Raw genomic sequence first — 24,378 nt, forward strand, 5'->3', positions numbered from 1 at the left:
TGATTAATACCCATTAATACTTTAATTTTCTTAAGTTTAGACTTAGGAACCCCATTAAAAATATTAATTATTTTAATAAAATACAAATCGGGTGGAATTTCACCAAACGGTTTATGGGCTCTTTAGAATTCATGTGCCTTAGCCTCTCCACCAATTTTCAAGGCTAGAGCACTTCTGATGCTACCAAAAACTAACAGTATATTGGCAATTAGGATCTAGATCACCAATCAAGGCACGTGATTGGCACTTGGAAACATCATAGTTAATTCAAGTACTTCTTAGGGCTTCCTTCATTGGTGGTTTGACTTCTTTGTGACTTGACATCTTCATTGTTGTTATCCTAGTAAAGCAACCACCAAGAGTCATGGCATCATCGTCTAGAACCAGGCATCTCAAGAATATTGACATCTCAGTCAATGCCATATTGACATCAATGACAACCTTGATTAACAAATTCATTCCACAAGCAGTTGCAAGTAGGAAAATTAGATCTTCCACTAACCACTTGCACGAAAACATCCCACTGCTTTTGAAGCCCATTTAGGGTTGTTGTCACAAGCTCTTCGCCATCGACCTCTCCAATGGCTATTAGTTGATGTCTCATTGTCCTAATGTGGGCGATCTAAATAACAATGTTCTCTCCCTTATTTTGTTTGGTGCTTTTGAGCCTCTCTTAAGACCATTTTCCCATTCATATTTTTATCCTTAAAAAGTTTGTTGATGGCATACCACATCTTCTTGGCAGTGTTTTCTTTCTCCAAATTTGGAACAATGTGGTCCTTGACACCATCTAGAATAATATGCTTGGCCTTGGCATCATCTTTCCGGTACTCATGCAACACGATAGGATCTATTGGTACAGCAATATGTGTCGTAGCAAACTCCTTCAACCCAACCTCTTCTAAAATAAGAAGGCACCAGATTTTCTAGACACCAAAGTTAGATACACCATCCAACCTATCTTGATCCCTCAATCTTGCTGAAGCCATTACTGAATCCCTCGATGGAAAATTAAAATTTAAAAAAAAAATATATATATATATATATATATATATATATATCTTCTACTAGCTAACAAAAAATACTTAGAAAACCTCACAGACTCCCTCTGCATGTGATCTTGGCTTCTCTGAGAATGTTCGACTCTTCTAGAAAACAATATGGCCCTCATGTGTGATCTTTAGCGAGCAAACTGGTCTCACAGCCTAGCCTGTAGAAGTCTTGAACTTCTCAAAAAGGCTCAGCCTCACCTTCTCAGCCCTCCTAGAGTATTTCGGCCCTCAACATGGCCTCAGTACCCAGCACATACAGTCTGGCTGAAAATATAGGCCTCTCTTGCAAAAAATAACACTGGTAAAATTCCTCCAAGTAAATTTGGAATAAACCTAAGAAATCCATCTGGGTATTAAGCCCTTGCCTTCTTCTTTCAAACCTCTACGCTTTAGATCTACTCTAATACCATGTGAAAATTCGATAAAAATATTATTTATTGCAATCAACTAGTAATTATCCAATGTATTTAATTCTAATCAAAATTATTACACTGCAAATACCAAATAAAAACAAGATTGCAATATTCACCAAAAATAAACTGCAAAACTTTGAGAGAAAAACCAATCACAAAATGAACACACATATTTTCGAACAAAATGTCCCTAGAAAAACCCCGAAGGAAAAACTAGTGCTTCAAATCTGAGAGTTTTATTAATCTTTAGCAAATTCTTCAATTCATGAATATTACAATATTACTTGCCAAACACCCGCAAAGCCCTGGAAAAATATTTGTTCACCTTCACAAATGATCTAACCACTGGAAGGCTCACAACCTCCCTCTGCAGCTTGGCAGAGCCTCACACTAGCAAATACGAGGTGTATAGCCTCACATGTGCCACTCCTAGACGCTTTGATGCTCACGTCCTAGACAAAATATGCCTCTTGGCTCTTCTGGCAACTCATATGGCCCTCCAGGTAATCTAGTATGGCCTATTCCTAGCAAATACAGCCTCCACAAGGAATCTCAACCTCTCAGAGAAAACACAGCCCTCCTAGAACCCTCACGACCACAATAACTTAACCTCCCTATCTGCAGAAGAACTTTAGGAGAAATCTAAATCTTAGAAACTAGAAAAATACTAATGAAAGAAAACCCCAAAAAATATTCACTACCAATGTGGAAAAAGTCAACCCCGGGAATAAATCGGCAAGGGTCCAGAAATTGAAAAAAGTCGTTAAAGTCTAGATCTTTTTAAAAATTCAGCAAAATTAAAAAAAAATACAAAATTAAAAAATAAAAATACAAAAATATTCATTTTTTTGACGTCTAAAGTATCCACAACATCAAATAAATTCATTTCCATGTGAACATGAAAAGAAAGCTAATATATAATATGTATATGAAGTCTACTGCTACATCAAATATCAAAATAGTGAATCAACTCATGAATCTGGAGTCTTGAATCTTGTGTCCTAACTCAGTCTCAACTCTCAAGAGTCAAAATATCAACAAAAAATATAATAAATGTATATATCATGAGTCATCTACATGTCATAAAGTAATCAGTCACTAAGATCTTTTGCCCCTTTTACAAGAATAGGGAATGGCTTTGCCTTTTCCTCTAGAGGAAGAAGGCCTTGCCCTTGGGGTTATAAATGGACTTTGTCATCCTCTAGAAGCAAAAAAAAGAGGTGGCCTCTATCCTCTGTTCTTGCCCATCCTAAATGGTGTCACCTCCTCCTCCTCATCCTCCTCTTGCTCTGCCTCTTGACCCTGCTCCTCCGCCTCCTCCTCTATCTCTGGCTCTCCCTCCCCTACAACTGCTACCTCCTCTGCCTCTAGTGCCTCTGGATCCACATCTAACCAATCAGGGATCAAGTCCATGACAAGCCTCTCAATCTCAACCCTCCATGCAGCAGTGGTATTATTTTGTCCAATGAGATGGCTTCCACATCATGAGTTTTCTTAAGTTGTCTCAACCACAACCAGAGATTGTGTAGACGTAGACCATGTCATTGAGGCATTGGGATTCCAATTTGTATTAGTGTCATAAATTGTAAATTAGTACTTAGAAAATTTAAATGTTCAAAATAATAAACTGAATTCAAAATTGAATTTGAAAATTTTTTACTTGTTGCACTTTTTGTTGTGTATTTTTTCAAACACACTCCAATTTTGCTCACACCCAAAGGAACTACATGTCGGATCTGTGCAATGCTAAAAATGCTCTACTCAAATCTGCTCCAAACAACTACTGAATAGCCACCCAAACAACACACAAATTCTACTCTAAAAATAGGTTTTCTCTCCAACCCCACTCTCTCTCGTAATCTATTGCTCCTCTCTCATGTGCAAGCTTCAGCCAATGAGCTTTGCACACTGTATAAATGAGAGAAATTTGGCACTAGAGATTCCCTCAATCTCTGCCCTTCAAAATGCCAACAAACTATTGCTACAACCAAGGGATAGCTCTCTCCAAAAGCCCGAAATCTCTAACCCACAGTTGCTGCTACAAAAATTTAAAACGAACTCCTCCTTGCGCCCCACATATCCGAGGAAAATTCTCATCCCCATACAACGCTCTAGCTGGTGGTCGGCCTATGCCATCTCCTCTAATCAACCCCTAACAGAGTGTGTTAATCCTCCTACGACCCCATGTTTGGTTAGCCTGCCATGGAAACTCACAGAATCTGCCTACTCCCCTGTCAATCCATCCTATCAATAGGCTTGTTTGGAACTCTAATGAAAATCTAAAAGTGTGTATGCGCTCAAGCACTAGATCCATCACAAAGTTGTTGCTATCACCGACCAAATACCTAAAGTGATGGGGGAACCCAATAATAGTTTGGCCCTAGAGCACCATTAGTTACCCATGACCCTTGTTGAACTATGGTTGGGGAGACATCCCGACACCTAACCCACTCCACCGGGTACCAACTCAGAATCTCTCGCCACCCAACTCCAAGAGAGGAATCGAATGCACAAACTCTCATACACAGAACAAGCCCTCCATGTTGTGAATGTTGCACCCTATGAAGCCTCATGTCGCCTCAGCTCACCATCTTGGTCAACACATACTCCCTTTCCAACGTGCAGAGGCAACCTACTAGTGCTACAAACCCCATCTATGTATGTCTGAAGAGAGTTGCTCTGACGCTCCAATGTGTACTCGAGTTATGCCATTAAGGAATCCAATCGTGCCCCAACGCGAGCCAGTTTGGTCATTGACTCAGCACAAACCGCTCCCATGCCCTCCAACTCCTCTTTTTGCTTCAAAATGGCCTCTCGTATTGTTATGGCCTTCTTTCTCAATGCTAGAAGGTTGGCCTGGAATTGATGAAATTGTTGTGGGTGGCTATCATCTATACACTTGGTCATAGCTCTAGATCCCTCTGTCTTTTGGCACCTTGGTAACGAAGGATATGTCTCTAGGCACCTCATAAATCTGTTGTGGGTGTCCAATGTCTGAAAACTCGATCATAGTGTTGGGTACCTCATCAACTGTCGACACCTCATCTCTGGGTGGCACCTCCTCAATAGACAACCCTCTGAGTGTATACTCTCCTCTCTCCACTAAGGTGCAATCAAAGCTAGCAAGGGGACCCCCAACAAGGGTGGCTCTCGCATCTCACTAGGTATATCTACATGCTCCTCACACTCATCTCCTTTGCCTCATGCTCAACCTCCTCAGGGTCCTAATATCTAAAGCCAGGTCTCCACCAGCACAAGTGCCCCCTAGTCTCACCCTCTAACTGCCCATGTCTTGTCCACTCCTTTTAAAGAGGTCTAGTACCATGATTCTGTCAACTTTCCCCACATGGTGTGAATGGTCGCACCCCCATGGCCTGCACACTTCTGGTGTCTATGATGTAAGGATGAGAATGGATCTAGTTTGTCACCTTCCTCAACTGGAACCCCTCATCATTCTAGAGGATTCCACCCCAGAATTCCAACATACTAAATCTTCCTTGAGCCATGGGTTTGTCTATCATGTCACCCATCATTGTGCATACATGCCCAATGCCTTCATGATCTTGCTAGCTTCCCCACAGTTGGCCAAGATCATGCTATGACACCACTGTAATATTCTTAATTGGAATTTAACAACTAATATCAAGCAATGGACTAGGAACCATAAATAAAAAAGAACTCATACACAACAACTAAAACACCAAAATGTCCAACAACACAATATGAGCCATTTTATTAATTTTATGATAAAAGAGTATATAAAATGAGCTGAAATTTTGGACCCTGGGCTTGCTTTGCAAGCTGAGAAAAACCCAAGAAATTGTCCAAAACCCAAGTGGTAGGAATGGTCCTAGAGTGATCTGTGCCAATGTTGCGAATATTGGCATCGGGATAAAATTGGCAAGGGTCTAGAAAACCAAAAAATCGTAAAAATCAGGAAAATATCGATAAAAAATCGACAAGCATCGGTAAACTTAAGATACCATAAAATATTTTAAAAAAATTGGCAACATCGGCTAGGCCAAAAAATCATGATTTCGAGATAAAGTCGGGATGTTATCAAGATGTTTGCAACACTGATCTGCGCACTACTCAGAAATAATATGTTGTTGGCTGTTGGCTGAAGTCCTAGTCTCAGGTTTGAATACTCCACGGAATACTCTGAAAAGTTAGCTCTATACTCCACTCCCAAAATCCAGAAAAAACCAATAAATGATTTGGGTTGAATCCATATGATCATGAAGCCCTCCAAAATGGTGCAAATGGCTCTTTGCTTAGCTATACGCCCTACTGGGTTTCTACCCTACATATCGCTTAGAAAATTCTGAAAAATTAACCCTGGTATCTACACTGCAATCTCAACAAAACCCAGAAAGGGTTTGGCCCGATTCCAACTGACCCAGATGACCCAAAAAAGTGTGAATGGCTTTACCAGGTAAACTCTGTGCACTGCTGAAAATGCTTTGCTCAAATCTGCTCCAAACAACTGTTGAATAGCCACCCAAACTCCACACAAATTCTCCTCTAAAAATAGGCTTTCTCTCCAAACCCAATCTCTCCTTGAATCTGTTGCTCCTCTCTCCTGCGCAAGCTTCAGCCAATGAGCTTTGCGCATTGTATAAATGAAAGAAATTTGGCCCTGGAGATTCCCTCAATCTCCGCCCTTCAAAATACCAACAAACTCTTGTTACAACCAAGGGAAATCTCTCTCCAAAAGCCCGAAATCACCCACAGTTGTTGCTCTAAACATTGTACCATGAACTCCTCCTGCACCCAGGAAATGCACAGAGTAGATCTTCCTACAATAAGCTTAAGGGAAGCCTTGAATTAAACTCTCAAATTACCTCACTAGGGAGACACTCGAAATCCTTCGAAATGAGAGTGGAATTCCACTTGGAATTCCTGGTGCTAAACAGCGCTCTGGCCCTTGTGCTAAACAGCTCCAAGAGAAGATGAAATATGAAGTGTAATTGCCAAAAGATAATCCACAAAATGAGTCCATCCTCCTTTTATAATTTCTCCGCATGCCTCTAGACTCCTTTTTTAATATTATTTTATTGGTGGGGACCATTTTTCAGCAAGTTACTTTTGCCGTCATTTAATAAAATAATAATTTTCCGCCATTTAATAAAATAATAATTTGCCGCTATTCTCCAATAAAATAATACTAACCACCTTTGTCCAATAATATTTGCCCCTTTTTAATTAATATTACTTAAATTGGGAAAAATCCCTTAGTGACTCTCATACTCACAAAATTGGGCATATTACACTCGGGAACATGTTGGATGAGGTCATTTTGATTAAAGCTCAATTTGATCATATTTGATATTTCCTGTCAACATATCTACAGGGAAAGGAACACACTCTCCGACAGTTTATCCAAGGAGGCCTCACAACAGGACCATGGTATTTGGATGATAATCGAGCACAATGCCTGATCATTATCAATATTATCGTAGACTATTTGACAACAGGCCACAGCTGGATGCAGCACAGAACTGATTCTCTCTTGCACTATATACATCAGCATTTTGGCATCTTATTTACTGTATATCTATATAGAAATGATAGCAGCTTGTGATTAGATGACAGTTATATTTTTGTAATTTTTGAACAATGATCTATATTTTTTGAGACATATAATGATTATCAATATGAGTTAGTTTTGCTGAGTGATCTATGGTCACATTATTTGATATGTTTTTAAAAGCATCTACAGGATGTAATTTTCACTATTATCATAATTGAAATTACAATTTTTCCTTGGGGAAAAAACATTTGATGAATTTCGATAAGAAACCTTGGTGTTTAATCCCATACAAGGTGTCACATATTGAACCTTCATAGCTCGCTTTATGTAGCAGATAATAAATCAAGTATGTGATTACAGAGCACCAGGCATTGTTTATTATAATGAAACGACTCCCAATTAGTACAGTGTGTCTCCAGTAGTTATGCTCTATCAAATGGACATTCAGGAAAAGTAACAATGTCACCTCACACAATACCCACTCATCCCCCCAGTCACTCATTTCAAAGATTGTGCAACGTAGCTATTTATCTACCCTTTTAGGGGGAAGGGGAGGGGTTGGCTAAATAAAATTATTTGAGCAAGCAAGAGACATCTGGCTATGTTATCGAAGGTTATTAGAAACTATAAACCATAGATTCACTATATTTGTGTGGTCGTATCTTCAATCAGAGGATAAAATAAACATCATCATTAAGGACAACCAGTTCTTAAAAAGTTCAAATTAGTATGGAATGTCTTCATACCCACTATCTCGAATACCCTTCAGCCAGTTGCGAATTTCATTTTCAGTCAAATCAATGCTTCCTGGCTTATTCAAATCCACCTGACCTCCATCCCCAGCCCCCATTCCCTTCAATTTGGTTGCAGCCTCGCCCAAAAGACTAGCTTGCTCGGCAGGAGTAATGACTAAAGCAGCCCGCACCTCTTCTGGCAAATTTTGATCTAGTGGCAGGGACCAAAGTGAATGTATACAGCGAAGCAACTGCAAGCACAACCAGTTGTAAAACTTCTCACATAAGAAAAACTCAAAGACAAATAAAAAATCAATGGTCAAGAAACCTTACCTGCAAGAGAGGAGGAAGCATCCACGATAAGCGAGAAGCCATAGGATGAGAAGAACGAACATCAATAGTGAATGCAGAACCATTTTGAGAGGTGGGGAGTGAAGCCTTTTTACTACCACTCCTTTTAAGGGCTCTCTCAAAAATAGTGACTGTGTGGAAAATATGCCACATTCGTTCATTCTCTGGTGTATTTGGACCTCTAGTTAAAAGATGCACCAAACCTTTTCGACTGGATAAATATGTATCTCGCAATTCTTTTTGGATCCACTTTTCCTTTAAAGGTTCAAGTAACCAATTTAAAACACTTTGCTGTTGCTCACTCCTGCATGGCAAAATCAGCAATAATAGTAAAACAGCAGTTCTAATCCACTTGAACAAACCCTATAAAAAATAAATAGCAAGTATGAAGACATGATAAAAATAATTGATAGCTTATGTTTTAATGCAGAGTTAAGATAGGTAGCTACCCTGCAGCTGAAGCCATCACAAGAAATGCTTCCCCAAACAGATTCTGTTCACTGCGTAAAAGACGTCTTTCTCCCTGGAGCTTAGCCATGGTTTCAGAAATATCCTGTGACAATACTGCAGCATTCTCAGTAAAAGATACAATCCACTCTACAAACTCACTGTTCTTGGCTCAATGCCACTATTAGATCCAAAGAACACAAATTGAAGTTCACTAGTAATTTGCATAATCATTCTCCTCGTCTAGTATAACCAAAGAAGCAATTCAACCTAGAGAGCTCTTAGATCACGAAAAAGTAATTGATATTGTTCCTTTATATTGTTTATCTTATGTTTAATTATAAACCCTATACAGCATATACAAATTTATCAACATGAAGCCAAGACTCAGTTGCACTACCTTTAAGTCAATACACCTCCTCCTGCAATACCATCTACTTCTTATATAGGATACAGATACAGATAGTAATGTAATGCTAACAATCAGAGGAAATGGTGAATTTTATCTCAAAGATAAGCAACAGCATTATTAGATCTTAGCATGAACTGAGCCAGTTCTATATGAAAAACTTCAAAAAATTGTATTCATTTGGGCTCCTAAAGACACCATTTGTTCCTTCACAGTTTTCCAATGTTTGGACCATTGATCTTTATATCAATTGTAACTGGATCATTACAGTTTATATGGGATACAGATACACACAGTGATGTCATGCTGACACTCAGAGGCAACAGTGAATTTCATCTCAAAGATAAACAACAGAATAATTAGATCTTAGCATGAATTGAGCCAATTCTCTATTGTAAAAACTTCATAAAATTGAATTCATTTGGGCCACTAAAGACACCATTTGTTCCTTCACAATATTCCAATTTTAAGCCCATTGATCTTTATTATCAAATGTAACTGGATCATCACTGAAGAAATTCGTAAAGATTGACTATAATGCTCCTTCAATAAGGTTTTCCACAATGGATACATCTTGAAAACTTTCAACGATACCTTTATCTAGACTTCATGGACAGAGTAGATGTGTACTACATTGGCCCTACTAGCCAATTTCCCATATTGTTTGTCATTATAAGAAAAAGAAAACAGGCACCTTTATCTAGACTTCATGGAGAGACTAGATGTGTACTACATTCGCCCTGCCAGCCAATCTGTTGAAATTCTGGTAGCCCCTGGGGCCCTGCTATCTCCAAAGATCATATCAGCGAAAGTCAGTGCATCATAACCATATAAAGCGTGAAACGGTGACAAACCGATGGACCTATGGTAGGTGGTGTTGTCACAGTACTCCCCAAGGTGCAAGCCACTTCATCCACGCTCTCTGCTGTCTGGTCACATAGTTGCGCAGGTAGCCCTCCAGCCATCTGTTCACGATCTCGTTTGTCCATCTGTCTGAGGGTGATAGCTCGTGCTGGGTGTAAGCTCCATGCACCACAAGGCAAAATAGCTCCTGCCAGAATCCTCCCATAAATCTGTTGTCCCAGTCACTAACAATTGTATTAGGCAGCCCATGCAGCTTGAACACCTCCCAGAAAAATAACTTGGCCACCTGTGAGGCTGAATACTTGGCTGGGATGGCGAAGAAGTGGGCGAATTTTGCCAATCTGTCAACCACCACATGGATGCAATCTCGCCCCTAAACGGCCAGTAACCCAGTGGTGAAATCCATCAATATACTCTCTCATTTCCTCTTACGAATAGGAAGAGGTTGTAGTAGTCCCGCAGGATGAGTGTGCTCTCCATTGTTCCTTTGGCAAACATCACACTCCTGCACATGCCTCAAGGAGTCATCCTTAAGACCCCGACAAGTGAAACGCTCCCTAATGGCCTTGTATGTCTTGGAGAATCCTTGATGCCCCGCCAAAGGTGAGTCATGAGATGCATGTAGGATCTTCTCCCTCAACTGTGAGCTTGGTACCAGATAAATTTTGTCCTCGTAATAAATAACCTCATCCATCACCTAGTACCTGTCATCCCCATGCGTACCATCCAAGACCTCACATGTTTTTCGACCCTTGGAATACTCCACCAACAACTAGTGCACTCCAATCCTGCATGACGTCCATCAAAGAGAGTGTCGTGGGATTTCGTGATAGTGCATCAACCACTATATTCTGCTTGCCCTTGACATACTCAATCTCAAAATCATTAACTTGAATCTTCCTGACGCATTTATGTTGTCTCTCCTGCAAGTTTTGCTGCTCCAAAAAGAAGCGAAGACTATTGTGGTCAGTCTTCACTTTGAACCTGTTGCCCACCAGGTATTGTCTAAACTTGGCCAATGCATGCATCACAGCCAGCATCTCCTTGTCATATATGGAGTACAACCACTCATGTGGTTGTAACTTTATACTCTCAGATGTTATAGGATGGCCCCCTTGTGTTAGAACCAGTGTTGAAAATATCGGTATCGGCAAAATATCGGCGAGGGTCCAGAAAATATCTTATCGGCAATATCGGCGAAAATATCGGCAAAATATCGGCAAATATCGGCAAGCATAAAAAATAATTTTTTCAATTTTTAAATATAGCCGATATTTTGCCAATATTTTCAAAATATCGCGATATTTTGCCGATATTTGCCGATATTTTGAAAATATCGCGATATTTTCAAAACAGAAAATATTGCGATATTTTCTCGGCGATATATCGTTTTGCCGAAAATATCGCGATATTTCCGAATATCGCCGATATATCGCCGATATTATCAACAGTGGTTAGAACTGCCCCAGCGCTCTCTCCAAATGCATCACACTCCCAAACAAATGGCCGTGAGAAATTCGGTAGGGCCAAAACAGGATAGTACTCATCACCTGCTTGAGGCGCTCAAAGGCCTCTTGCACACATCAGTCTGCTCAAAAGCCCCCTTCTTCGTCAAATACATGAGGGGTGTTGCTAGCTGGGAAAACCCCTTCACAAATCTCCTGTAACATGTGTAAATGCCCAAGAATCCCCTCAACTCTCTCACATTCCTGGGCGTAGGCCAATCTAGGAGCCCTAATCCTCTCTTGGTGAACCCTTACTCCATCCTCCCCAATCACATGTCCAAGGTATAACATCTGTGTCAATCCAAACTCACACTTGGACATTTCCGCATACAATTGTTGCTCCTCTAGTATGCGCAGTACCTCCTCCAAGTGTCGGAGGTGCTCCTCTCATGTCCTGTTGTATATCAAGATGTCATCAAAGAATTCCAGGACACGTCATCGCAACTGCTAGTGAAACACATGGTTCATGTAAGACTGAAACGTGGTTGGTGTGTTGGTTAGCCTAAAGGGCATCACCAAGAATTCGAAGTGTCCATAGTGACAGTGGAAGGCAGTCTTTTGGATGCCTTTTTCCCTCACCTAGATCTGGTAGTACCCCGAGCGCAAGTCTATCTTAGAGAACTACTTAGCTCCTCTAAGCTTGTTCATCAGCTCATCAATGTGCGGAATGGGATACCTATTCTTCAGTGTCTTTATTGAGGGCCCTTTAATCCCCTCAACTCTGTCACATTCTTGGGTGTAGGCCAATCTAGGATGGCCCTAATCCTCTCTTGGTGCACCCTTACTCCATCCTCCCCAATCACATGTGCAAGGTATAACATCTCTGTCAATCCAAACTCGCACTTGGACATTTTCGCATACAGTTGTTGCTCCTCTAGTATGCACAATACCTCCTCCAAGTGTTGGAGGTGCTCCTCTCATGTCCTGTTGTATATCAAGATGTCATCAAAGAATTTCAAGACACATCGTCGCAACTACTTGCGGAACACATGGTTCATGCAAGACTGAAACGTGGTTGGTGTGTTGGTTAGCCCAAAGGGCATCACGAAAAACTCGAAGTGTCCATAGTGACAGTGGAAGGTAGTCTTTTGGATGACTTGCTCCCTCACCCAGATCTGGTGGTACCCCGAGCGCAAGTCTATCTTAGAGAACTACTTAGCTCCTCTAAGCTCGTCCATCAACTCATCAATGCGCGAAATGGGATACCTATTCTTTAGTGTCTTTTTTTTAGGGCCCGGTAATCTATACACATATGAAGTGTCCCATCCTTCTTCTTCACCAATACAAATGAAGAAGAGAAGGGGCTCAAACAGGGCCAATGTGCCCCAATCTCAATAGCTCATCTATCACCCTCTCAATCTCATCCCGATATTTCTTGGGATGCCTGTACAGAGTGGTAACGACTGCATGCACCCTATCCTCCAACTCAATGGTGTGCTTGTATCCTCTGTTTGGTGGCCTGCCAGGTGGAATCCCTCCAAATACTGCTTGATGCTTCTCCAAGTGTCAATATGTCTAATTGTGTCTATTGCACTAGTCCCCCTGTCTCTAAAATCCTCAACTATGCAGCCCAAGTGATGTCACCATGTCTCAAGTCAACTTTCATCCTATGCACTGACACTGTCTGCGTGGATATGAGTGCATCCCTCTCAATAATACCATCTTCCCATCTAGACCCATGAACTCCATCTCTAATTTCTTCCAATCGGTAGTGACTCGCTCGAAGGAATACAGCCATTGAACACCCATCACCACATTGGTGTCAGGAACGTCAACTACAAAGAAGTGATCTATCATAGAGTAGTTCCCCATGGTCATGGTCAAACAAGGAACGTATCTGGGGCACTACACGGTCCAGTCTTCTGGCACTAAAACTGAAAACCCCTCAAAGGATATTGTCTAAATGCCTTGCGCTCAACCAATTACGCATCTATGAAATTGTGGGTAGCCCCACTGTCCACCAATACTGACACACGTTGCCCCTGGATCATCCCCCTGATTCGTGAAGTCAAGTACTTGAGAACTCCCTGAAGTGAAGTGATAACCCTATCAATGGGAAAGAATGTTCCTCCACCAGGTGGGGATGGTGGTCCACCTCCTCCAGTACCCTGATGTCCATAATCTCTTGTATCTGGCTCCTTTTCTGTCTCCTCCTCAAGCTTACTATCTAAAAACACCTCTATATAGTGGGCCTTGCCCTTGTTACACCAGTGCCCTGGTGCCCATGGCCCCTTACAAGTGAAGCATACCTTCCTCCTCCTGAGGTCCCTCCTGGTCTCATCATCCAATTGTCCTTTCCCTGTCCACTCCTTCTGAGGAGATCTAAAATCTTTCCCCTCCAAAGGGAAACTAGGTCTAATAGATATTGAGGCTCTCATCTTTGGAACAACATCTAGCATGTCTTGTGCTCGGTTAATGGCATCCTACAATCAGTGGCTTATCCAGCCCCTCAATATAAAGCATGATCAACCTTGCCTTAGAAATGTCGGAGACCATCACCGCGGTCTCTCCAACTCAGTTATTTAAGCCTTTGCACTACTTGTCTTCTTCAGGTTAGCCAACACTCTGAAATGTAGCTCTGGGTCTTTCATATCAAATCTCTCCACCAGCCTACGAGTGATCTTAATATAATGAGTAATGGATGCATGCCCTAATGTGATCAACCCATGATACCACCACACCTGGGCATCTCCCTCCAAGTGTAGTGTGGCAAACCTAATGGCATCACTCTCCCTCGTTGAACTCCTGGATGACATATCAAAACTGGGCAATGTTACCTTCCCCACTAGCTTCTGATTATCCCAACTCTGGTACTACTGCCAACCTCGAGATGAAGTTCCAACCCCCTTGTACTTCTCCTTCAAATGGAAATAATCTGCAAAAGTGAGCGTCCTCCTGACTCGGGGATCCCACATCTCATACTCATCAAACCAATCAGTGAAGGATCTAATCAACTCCTCTCTCACGTTTTGGCTCCTTAGTCAAGCGTAGCATGGTGGGTTTGTTGGTATGGCCATAAGTGTGAGTGGTTCGTTGGTTGGTGTGCTAGTGTATGTGGCTCCCCTCTCTGGTACGAGAGCCTCCTCCATCATTGGCTCCCCTCTCCGGTACAATAGCCTCCTCCATCATTGGCTCCCCCTTGAGGCCCTCCATGCATGTTCTAAAGCTGCAAGTCTACCAATTGTCTGATCATCCCCATCATCTGCTATTTTCACCCCACGAGCTACTAATGGATCACGTGCCCTTTGTCTTGGTTGCTCATCCCCATTGTTGTCCCCCATGAAATCTCTAGCGTTTTCAAACTATATGTCTGGAAAGTGCTCAAGCTCATCCTCTCTACCACAGCCCCTTCCTCTACCTCTGCCTGTGCCTCTAGGACGATAAACTGCTCCACCAAATGGTCCTATCATCACCTGCTCTTGAGGCCAAGTGCTCAAGCTCATCCTCTCTACCACAGCCCCTTCCTCTACCTCTGCCTCTGCCTCTAGGACGATAAACTGCTCCACCAAATGGTCCTATCATCACCTGCTCTTGAGGCCACAGCTAGCCAAGAACATGCTCTGATACCATTGTAATATTCTACTAGAGAAAAACATGGTGAATATCTAAAACACGAACCAACTACAGCAAGAAGTGAAGCATACAAATCTGAAACCACACATGCAATTTAAAATTAAACACCCATTGAGCATAAATAAGTGAGTGGTGCCATTTTATTAGATTTCCATGGACAATATGGTACAAAGTGAGGTGGAATGAGTGCATTTGGACTTGCTATGGTAAGCACGCAATACCTAGGTCAAATATGTGGAATTCCACTCTCAAAATGGTTGAATCTGGCTATGTTTTGCTCGAGCAATCTTTGCAACTGCTGCTGGAGGCAAACTGTGATTTGGGCCCTCAAACACCTCCAAAAATTCTGAAAAATTAGGGTTGATCTCCTCAACACTAGACCAACAAAACCCAGAAATATTTTGGGCTAATTCTGACCCCCGGAATTACCCAAAATTAGTGTGTTCTCTTCTAATAGCTGGCCCAACGCCCAGTTCAGAAACTGTTGTTAAATATCTGCTCCAAACCCCTCCAACTAGCTAGAAATTTCTACAACATTTCTTCTAGAAAGGGAGTGAGAATCCAGCCCTCAAATCCCTCCAACAACGAGTAATTTCTCTACCGCGATCTGAGCCCAGAAAATGTCTACACAAGCCCCAGGAAGACAAATTCATCCCACACTAAAGCAAGGGTCTCCAGCTTGGAAAAACACTCTCGAACTGCACTCTCCCACAAGGAAAATTTATGTAAATTCTCGAAAGGAAATTCCCTGGGAATCTCCTGCCCCAAGCACCACAACATTTGCTCCTGCATCTCCTAGAAAATTCGCAGAGGTTGAACCAGTGATATCATAAGCTCCCAACAGCTAAGTCTCTGCTCTCTAATCCGATCAGAAATCTCTCTTAGGGTGACACTCTAAGTTCATTGAAAGAGAGTAGGGATTTTCCGCTTGGAAAATTTATGTAAATTCTCGAGAGGAAATTCCCTGGGAATCTCCTGCCCCAAGCACCACGACATTTGCTCCTGCATCCCCTACAAAATCCGCAAAGGTTGAACCAGTGATATCATAAGCTCCCAACAACAAAGTCTCTGCTCTCCAATCAAATCAGGAATCTCTCTTAGGGTGACATTCTAAGTTAATTGAAAGAGAAAAAGGATTTTCCACTTGGAAATCCCTGTGCTAAACAACACTAGTTAACTTGGCTAAATAGCTCAAGCAAACTCTCAAATGTCAAATGCACAATTCAAGGGACCCCAAAATTGAATTTGTTCCTCCTATATATAGATTATGCCCCTTCCAATCCTTGTGGGCCCACTATATTGAACCCCTTTCCTTGCCTCCTCCTCATGAGATACAAATTCATCCAAGGAGTTCGATTTTCTTTTTTGGGTCGCCCCCACAACCCAGCAACTCTTTAATTATTTCATTTCTCCTATGTCGGTCACCTTTGCCTCCAAAAAATTAATTGTAGCCTCCCAAACCTTTTACCTAAGTCAAAATTTTAATAATTATCAAAATTGCAAAATTGTGAATCCACATTAGCAGAATTCATTTGTTGGGGACATGACAATGGGGAACATTTGAATATTTGAGAATGTCTTTTGGGCTGACAAATGCTGGAGCAACTTTTCAAACAGCTATGGATTATGCTTTTAAGGGCATAATTGGCTTAATTGTGAAATTTATTGAAATATATCAAGATGATCTAACGATGTTTTCAAAAGATGGAGTTTCTCATGTTGGTCATCTAAGGCAGATTTTTGATAGGTGTAGAGAGTATTAAATCTCCCTAAATCCAGTGAAATCTATTTTTGGAGTAACCGAAGGGAAGTTACTTCGTAATATCATCTCTAAGGATGGGATCAAGATTGATCCTGAGAGAGTTGAGGAAATTCAAAAGATTCCTTTGCCTCACAATGTTAAATCCCTTCAATCATTCCTAGGAAAGATCAACTTTCTTAGGAGGTTTATTCCAAACTATGTTGAAGTTGCTAAGCCTATCCAAGGTCTTTTAAAGAAAGAAGCTAAGTTTGTTTAGTAAAATGAGGGTAGTTAGGCTTTCTAGGAGAATAAGGATTCCATAGCAAAGGCACTTGTGCTTATTAGCCCTGATTACTCTAAGGAATTTATGATTTCCTCTTTCGCATCGGAGGATACCATTGCGGGTGTGTTGCTCCAAAAGAATGATGAAGGGTATGAGCAACCAATAGCTTTCATAAGTCAGTCACTTGAAGGGTCGGAGTTGAAGTATAGTACCATGGCAAAGCAAGCATATGCCTTAGTCAAATTTCTTAAGCAATTGATCCAGGTGGATATTGATGGCCACCCGCCAATTCCACTTGGACCCCCACTATTGTTTCTTTAACTTTTTCAGTTTCCTTAATTGTAGCATTGTTTACTATTTTTAGCAGTTTTTTCGGGTCCTAAACTTCTGGAGTCGTTTTGAGGCCCTAAACGACGTTTTTTTGGCAATCTTGTACCAACGATTTTTTGTTTAAGATCGTCTTTTCCGTCGTAGTCCTCGGAGAGATCTTTCCATCGAGGTATCATGCACATCAAACGGAGATAATATGACCAAGTCGCAACCCCAGGAAATTGGTTGTCCAACTAACCCCAATGGGGCCCATAGACTCTTGGTGTTACATCTCCTCGGGTTAGGGTTTTGGTTGTTTAGGGTTTGCTCTTATTGTTCAAAAATAAAAAGGCCCTTGAGCCACATTGTAACATAGTTTAGAGGCATGTAGCCACCACATCTCTTCTCAGAGATAAGCTACCATCGCTCAAGCTAGTCTTATTTCCATTCTGTTTGTAAGCATATTTCCGAATTTGATATTAATGAAATGAAGTGTTATTTCTACTACATCTTTGTATTTATGGTTGTATTTGTAATTTGTTGCATTCTTGTTTAAATTTGGATCAATGGTATTAGAGCAGTCTACTCTCTCTATTTTTCTTTGCATGTCCCCAACGAGGTCGGGATATAAGGAGTTAGGGCTTGAACTGATCGAACCTTTGCAAGAACAGCCTCGCAAATCCCGACGTCCTCCCATGGCGGATGAAAAGAAAGACGAGGGAGCAGGAGATCCTATCAAAATCTTGCTCGAAGAAGCCCTCGAGCGACAAAGGAACGCGATGATGGACAACTTTGCCCAAATCCTTTAGTGGCTACCCAAGGGTGATGCATCTACCTCCGGCAGCTACTCTAGAAGTGCCACACCCTTTAAGGTACAAGTTAACTTTGACATTCACATATTTGAGGGTCAGATAGATGTAGACGTTGTAGATAAATGGTTAAATCTGCTAAAATGATATTTTTCCGTTCATGATTTTTCCAGCCGGAAAAAGATCACTTTTGCACTTCTCAAAGCAGCCCACCACGTCAAGGATTGGTGAGAAACCTACTGTGAGCAAAAGGATAAAAGTATTGTTAAATTGGCAACTACGGCCAAACTCCATGTGGGTCAGCTTATTTATGGCAGCTGATATTTTTATTGGATCCCTCTCATCAAGAGGTGTAGGATCTGTGTTGCATGGGTACCCGCACCCAGGGGTGGGGTTCTCGAACCCTTCCCGGGTTCCCGCACCCAAGTACCGGACTCGGGTACGGGTTCTTCCCAGACGAACCCAGAAGAACTAGGTTCTTCCATGAAGAACCGGGTTCTTCAAAAAAAAAAATTCGGTTCTTTTCCTTTGACGGGTTCTTGGGTTCTTGGATTCTTCGGGTTCATCGAGTTCTTCGGGTTGGGTTCTTTGGGTTCTTCATAAAAAAACTATATTAAAAATTTAATTTTCAAATAATTCTTTTTATTGAAATTTAAAAAATAACTTATAACAAAGGTAAAACTTATAACAAAACCTAAAAAACCCTAAATCAAATCTTGTAAATCAATTTGGAATGAAACATTCTTCCACGGTCCTTACCATCAAAACCTGTGTTGCACGGGTACCCGCACCCGGTTTTTTAAGTTTTTTACAAGTCTTGTTTTTAAAGAATTCTTGTAAATCAATTTGGAATGAAACATTCATTCCCGAGCCAAATAACCATCAAATTATAAACTGTAAATGCACACATATAGGTTCAGACATTTTCGGTCAAATAGAAAGTAGGATTGAGACCAGCCATAAGCTGTAATCAGCTGATGCTGTTAAATGGCGAAGGGCTATTTTGGACAATGGCTAAATTAAGTATCAAAATCAGCAAATTTCTCACAACATTTTGATAACATCATGTTAAGATTAAAACTAGGAAAATATGCCTAAATCATATATGGTCTCTACAGACTTGTACACCAAGTAATCTCTAAAAACTGCGAAGATGTTTTATGTTTAGATGAATAATATTCAGGCAGAGCTTCGCACTCAAAGACAAACTATCCCTCAAGCCATCAGATGGCTGATGTGCATTTTATTGGGAAACATAGACTGATAAGCGTGTTTTGTGGAAGGGTAAGGCTGCCACTGTTTTTGGGATTGCTTTACCACAGAGCACACCATGCATGGGGCAGGTGGATGATTAGACATCAAGAAAATTCTACACCACTATCAGGTTGAGAAGAATCTCCTATGAAAAAATTGTGTTTTTATGTGGGAGAGACTAAACATTCAAAGCAAAGTTACAAGCTCAAGCTCCAGCCAGAATGAGCAATTTCAATAAGGAGAGAAGCTGTCTTGAAATTAGAGCAGGAGGCAGAAATGCTAACACTCCTTGGCTGTGTAGGAGGAAGGGTCTGTACAACCACAGCCTGATTCATTGATAGGCATCCTTGCAAATGAACCTAAGCTGCATAGTTATTTTAAAGCCTGTGTGTGACAAAATCTGTCCCAAGTTTCACCAAAATAGCTGAGTCTAGCATTTATCCTAGTATGTATTTTGAATTTTCAGTTTTAGTAGTAGCCTTGAGCTCTCTCACATAGCTGCCACAGTGTCATGGTTACACGGAAAAGATTCACAAGAACAGTTTTTTGGTGATAAATTTTGAAATTTCAATGTCAATGTTGAATGTTCAATGATGTGCATGTTTAAATGATTATCATTAAAGTTTTCTTGTTTAAAGTTGAAAAAATATACAAATTCAAATTTCATATATATTATTAATTATAAATTTATAATTTATAAAATATAATTATTAAAATTTAATATTATTATATTACCCGACGAACCCACGCACCCTGTTTCCAAAAATGTCGTCCCCATCCCCGTCCCGTCCCTGTCCCCGTCCTCGCACCTACCTTTCCTGGCAACATAGTGTAGGATTGATCCAAAGATCATTTGATTCAGATAAGTATTTATGGAGATATGAATTTATTTTGATTATGGATTTATTATCTAGCCGACGAGCAACTGAGGTAAGCTCAAGAAGCCCAAACGTCATGTCTATTCAACCTATATGTTTTAGTATAAACTGAAGAAGATTTGATGTCATTTGAGACACACAATTCTTGAGGGATCTCCTCCTCTCCACGTCTTGGGTTTTTAGAGGAGTGAGACACCAAGAGAAACACATGCTGGTCCAAAGATGATGCCCTACCAATGCATAATGATGCCCTAAATGATAACGCAGTCATGAACCCACAAGCAATGGAGATGATATGTGAAGGGTAGCCACAGTTACATGAAGGATAGTTGCAGGTAGCCGCAGTGGAAACTCAATACGCTGACCAGGGAACATTATACGCTGGTCATTGATACACAGGTCCTAGAGATTCTTACACGCAGATAATGAAGAGCTGCATTCTTCATGGTTACATTCATATGCAAGTTATATATAACATTTATACAATCAAAAGCAATGCTGCTATGAAGAGTCGCATTCATATATGGAACCCACTATCTATACAGGAAAAGCAATCAAGTATGGAAATACGCACAGCAATGAAGAAATGTTCTATGCGGACATGAAGACTCATGACTCATACGCAGTCAACGGTGAACGCACTCTTAGAATTAACCTAGCACAGTCTTGGCAATATATACGCTGGGCATGAGAGTCATATTCATGGGACTCAGTCATATTGAACGCAGATATATACAAGTCATATTCATGGGACGCAGTCATATTGAACGCAGATATATACAAGTCATATTCATTATGGGACGGCAATAATGTAAACGCTGGACAATATACGATGCAGTAATGTAAACGCTAGACAACATATGCTGCAGTAATGTAAACGCTGGACAGTATATACGCTGCAGTAATGTAAACGCTGGATAGTATATACGCTGGGCAGCAATGTAAACGCTGCACAGTATATACGCTGCAGTAATGTAAACATTGGACAGTATATACGTTGCAATAATGTAAACGCTGGACAGTATATACGCTGGACAGTCATGTATATACACTGCAGGCATGGTTATATATACTAGTCAGGTAGTCATTGAAAAACCACTGTCATCAAGCCGCATTGATGAAGAGGCAAACGCAGTCATGGTATTGGAGGAATACCAATACGTTGTGTATAATAGGATTGCATGGAACTATAGCCTAGCTGCTTTGCTACACTGTAAGCCATAGCAAGCAGCTAAGGCCGATATGTATATGAACTCCATAATGAAGCAACAAAAGGGTATTATGAGCAGCAAGATGAGCTGCATGATGGGCAGTAGTATGAGCAGCATGATGCATGATGTATGAGATCATGAGCATCATGGTAAATGTAATCATGTGCATGGGCAGCACAATGATGCATGGAGCATGGGCAGCTCATGGGCAGCATGATGTATGGGCAGCGTGATGTATGAGATCATGAGCAGCATGATAATGCATGATGCAGCATGATGGTGCTACATGGTCAGGTGCAGCGAATGGATGAGATGCAACACGATGATAGGTGAAGGAGTCACCTTGGAGAATCAGTTGAAGCAGAATGTCCTCAACTGATCTCATCACTATACAAAATGATCTAGGCTAGATCTAGATAAGTCAAAGTGTTGACTTCTGTTGTAAATGTACTATCTCTCTCTCTCTCTTTCTCTGCTGAACTTTGAAGAACATAAAAGAAGAATTGATCAAGGGTTTCCCCACACATTGTGGGGTTTGTCCTTGGCTAGCGCCACATCTTGTGTCCTCTTTTCTTGGCTTGTCTTCTGCGATTTATATTTGTGTTCTATTTGCAGTTTATCTTAATGCTGATATGATTGCTAACTGTGAAAATTTAAATAAATTGTTCAAGCATAGAACATACCTAAAATAAACAAGTACAAACTCACTGTTTTCAGCCGCACCCACTTGGAAGTTGTTCCGGCATGCCATCAAGTAGTACTACCCTATCGGGAGCTATGAGGATAAATACATAAAGTGGACAATGCTGCGACAGGGAAGGGACCAAGATGTGCCAGAGTTTACCAATGTTTTTCATACCCTTCGCATGAAGTTGGCTATAAGGATTCTGAGAAGCATTTGGTTCTCAAGTAACGCGGCTGCCTGCACAACTACATCCAGGAAGAGATGGAATTCCTGGACATCTCCTTGCTCGGCATGGCATACCGATATGCCATCAAGATCAAGCAAAAGTTTAAACAAAAGAAGTGAGACTCTGGATCTGCGAATCCGAAGCAAGGGAAAGGTGCCCCCAAACCACAGAACAAAGGACAAAGCCAAGGCGGGGCAACCCAGGACAACCCACCAAAGCCGCAAGCAAAGAACAACGCCGTGAAGCCGAAGAAGGACACGAGAAAGTGGTGTGAGTTCCATAAGAGCTCCCCTCACAACACAAGTGAGTGTCAGTCCAAGCAGTCACTGGTGGCTGAGCTAAAGGCTTTGGAATCAGATGCATGTTCCGACTCTGAGTCAGAACCCAACGATGGGAATGACAAAGGAAGTAGATTATTGATGTGGAGCCCAACACTACCGTTGCCACCACGAAGATCTAGAAGGAGAAACCCGAAGATTCAGAAGACGAGGAGCGCCTCTTCCTCTCCCAAATGTGGGTAAAGGGTTCCTCGCTATTGTTCATTGTCGACAGCAAGAGCCAAAAGAACCTCATTTCGACAGAGGTCGTGAAGTGTCTAGGCTTACCGACCACAGTACATCCACAACCATACACCATCGGGTGGCTTCACCAAGGACAGGATCTTCACATGAGCCAGCAATGCCGCCTTCCATACAACGTCGAGCCCTTCACGAATGAGATATTATGTGGCGTTGCTAGCCTTGATGTTTGTGATGTATTATTAGGCCAGCCATACTTATGGAAGAGACACGTTGTGTATGAGTCAAGGCCTCGTGTTGTTATTCTTACTTTGGGAAATAAGTTGTACAGGGTACCGGAGGTAGCACCACCTACTGCTATCTCTTTGGTTACTACAAAACAATGCAGTAAGCTCATTTCCAAAACCAGCAAATTTGTTTTCCTGATGATACGCCCTCAAGGGAAGAACAAGATGGTGGCCACGACCTCCAGACAGGGCCCCTCCGCATGACAACAACAGATGGACAAGTTCGTGGAGTACAAGGACATCTTCACCTCCCCCTGCACTGTCAGATCAAGCACTCCATCAATCTGACCCCAGGTGTGTTGCTACCCAATCGACCAATCTATCAGCACTCCGTTCTGGAGAACAACAAAACCAAAAGGCAGATTTAGGAGCTGTAGCAGAAAGGTCACATCCGTCCGAGTTCATCGCCCTGAGGGAGCCCGATCGTGTTGGTGCAAAAGAAGGATGGGACTTGGAGACTCTGTTATGACTATCGAGTGTTAAACAAGATCATTATCCGAAATAGGTACCCGATCCCATGGATTGATGACCTTCTGGACCAACTGAAGGGGGCAAAATATTTCAGCAAGATCAACTTGAAATCAGGATATCACCAGGTACCAATCGAACCCTCCGATATGTTGAAGACTGCCTTCAAAGCCAAGGAGGGCCCTTTCGAATGGTTGGTTATGCCTTTCGGGTTGACGAATGCTCCTGCAACCTTCATGAGGCTGACGGATGACATCTTGCGGCCATTCACCAACTCCTTTGTAGTAGTATACTTGGATGACATCCTGATCTTCAGCCAGAGTTGGAAAGAGCACCTCCACCACATCCGATCGGTTCTCCAAACACTGCGGCAACACAAGCTATGTACCAATTTTAAGAAATGCACTTTTGGCATGACCCAGGTTCAATATCTGGGATACATTATTGATGAACGGGAGGTGCATGTGGATCCAGCCAAGATCCAAGTCATTTGGGATTGGCCAGCTCCAACCACTCTGACAGACCTCCGTAGCTTTCTGGGTCTCGCCAATTTCTACCGCAAGTCGTGTTGGGATTCTCTCATATCACTTGGCCCTTGAGTCAAGTCACCAAGGGAGGAGCGAAACCAAAATTCTTTTGGTCTGAATCTTAACAGAAGGCATTCACAAAGTTGAAACATCGCCTCTGCTTTGCACCAGTGCTCACATTAACAGACTTGCAATAGCCATTTGAGATCGAGACAAATGCCTCTGACTATGTTATTGGGGTAGTCCTTACTCAACAGGGACATCCAGTGGCATATCATAGTCAGACACTTTCAAACACAGT

At 41.6% G+C, this 24,378-nt stretch overlaps 1 protein-coding gene across 3 annotated transcripts in view; it reads right to left on the bottom strand.

Moving 5' to 3' along the window:
* LOC149246498 (protein HASTY 1-like) overlaps nt 1-24,378 on the bottom strand; it is a 306,617-nt gene that overhangs the window by 20,580 nt on the left and 261,659 nt on the right. For all 3 annotated transcript variants that reach the window (XM_089457947.1, XM_089457945.1, XM_089457946.1), the window contains 3 exons: nt 8,533-8,636; nt 8,066-8,387; nt 7,745-7,983 (listed from right to left, as the gene is read on the bottom strand). In XM_089457947.1, the coding sequence (XP_089314073.1) occupies nt 7,745-7,983; nt 8,066-8,387; nt 8,533-8,636 (665 nt within the window). The remainder of the gene's footprint in view (nt 1-7,744; nt 7,984-8,065; nt 8,388-8,532; nt 8,637-24,378) is intronic.

Source organism: Pinus tabuliformis, chromosome 7 (genome assembly GCF_031772625.1).
Source record: "Pinus tabuliformis cultivar Carrire ecotype Pingquan chromosome 7, CPIR1, whole genome shotgun sequence".
Classification (NCBI taxonomy): domain Eukaryota; kingdom Viridiplantae; phylum Streptophyta; class Pinopsida; order Pinales; family Pinaceae; genus Pinus; species Pinus tabuliformis.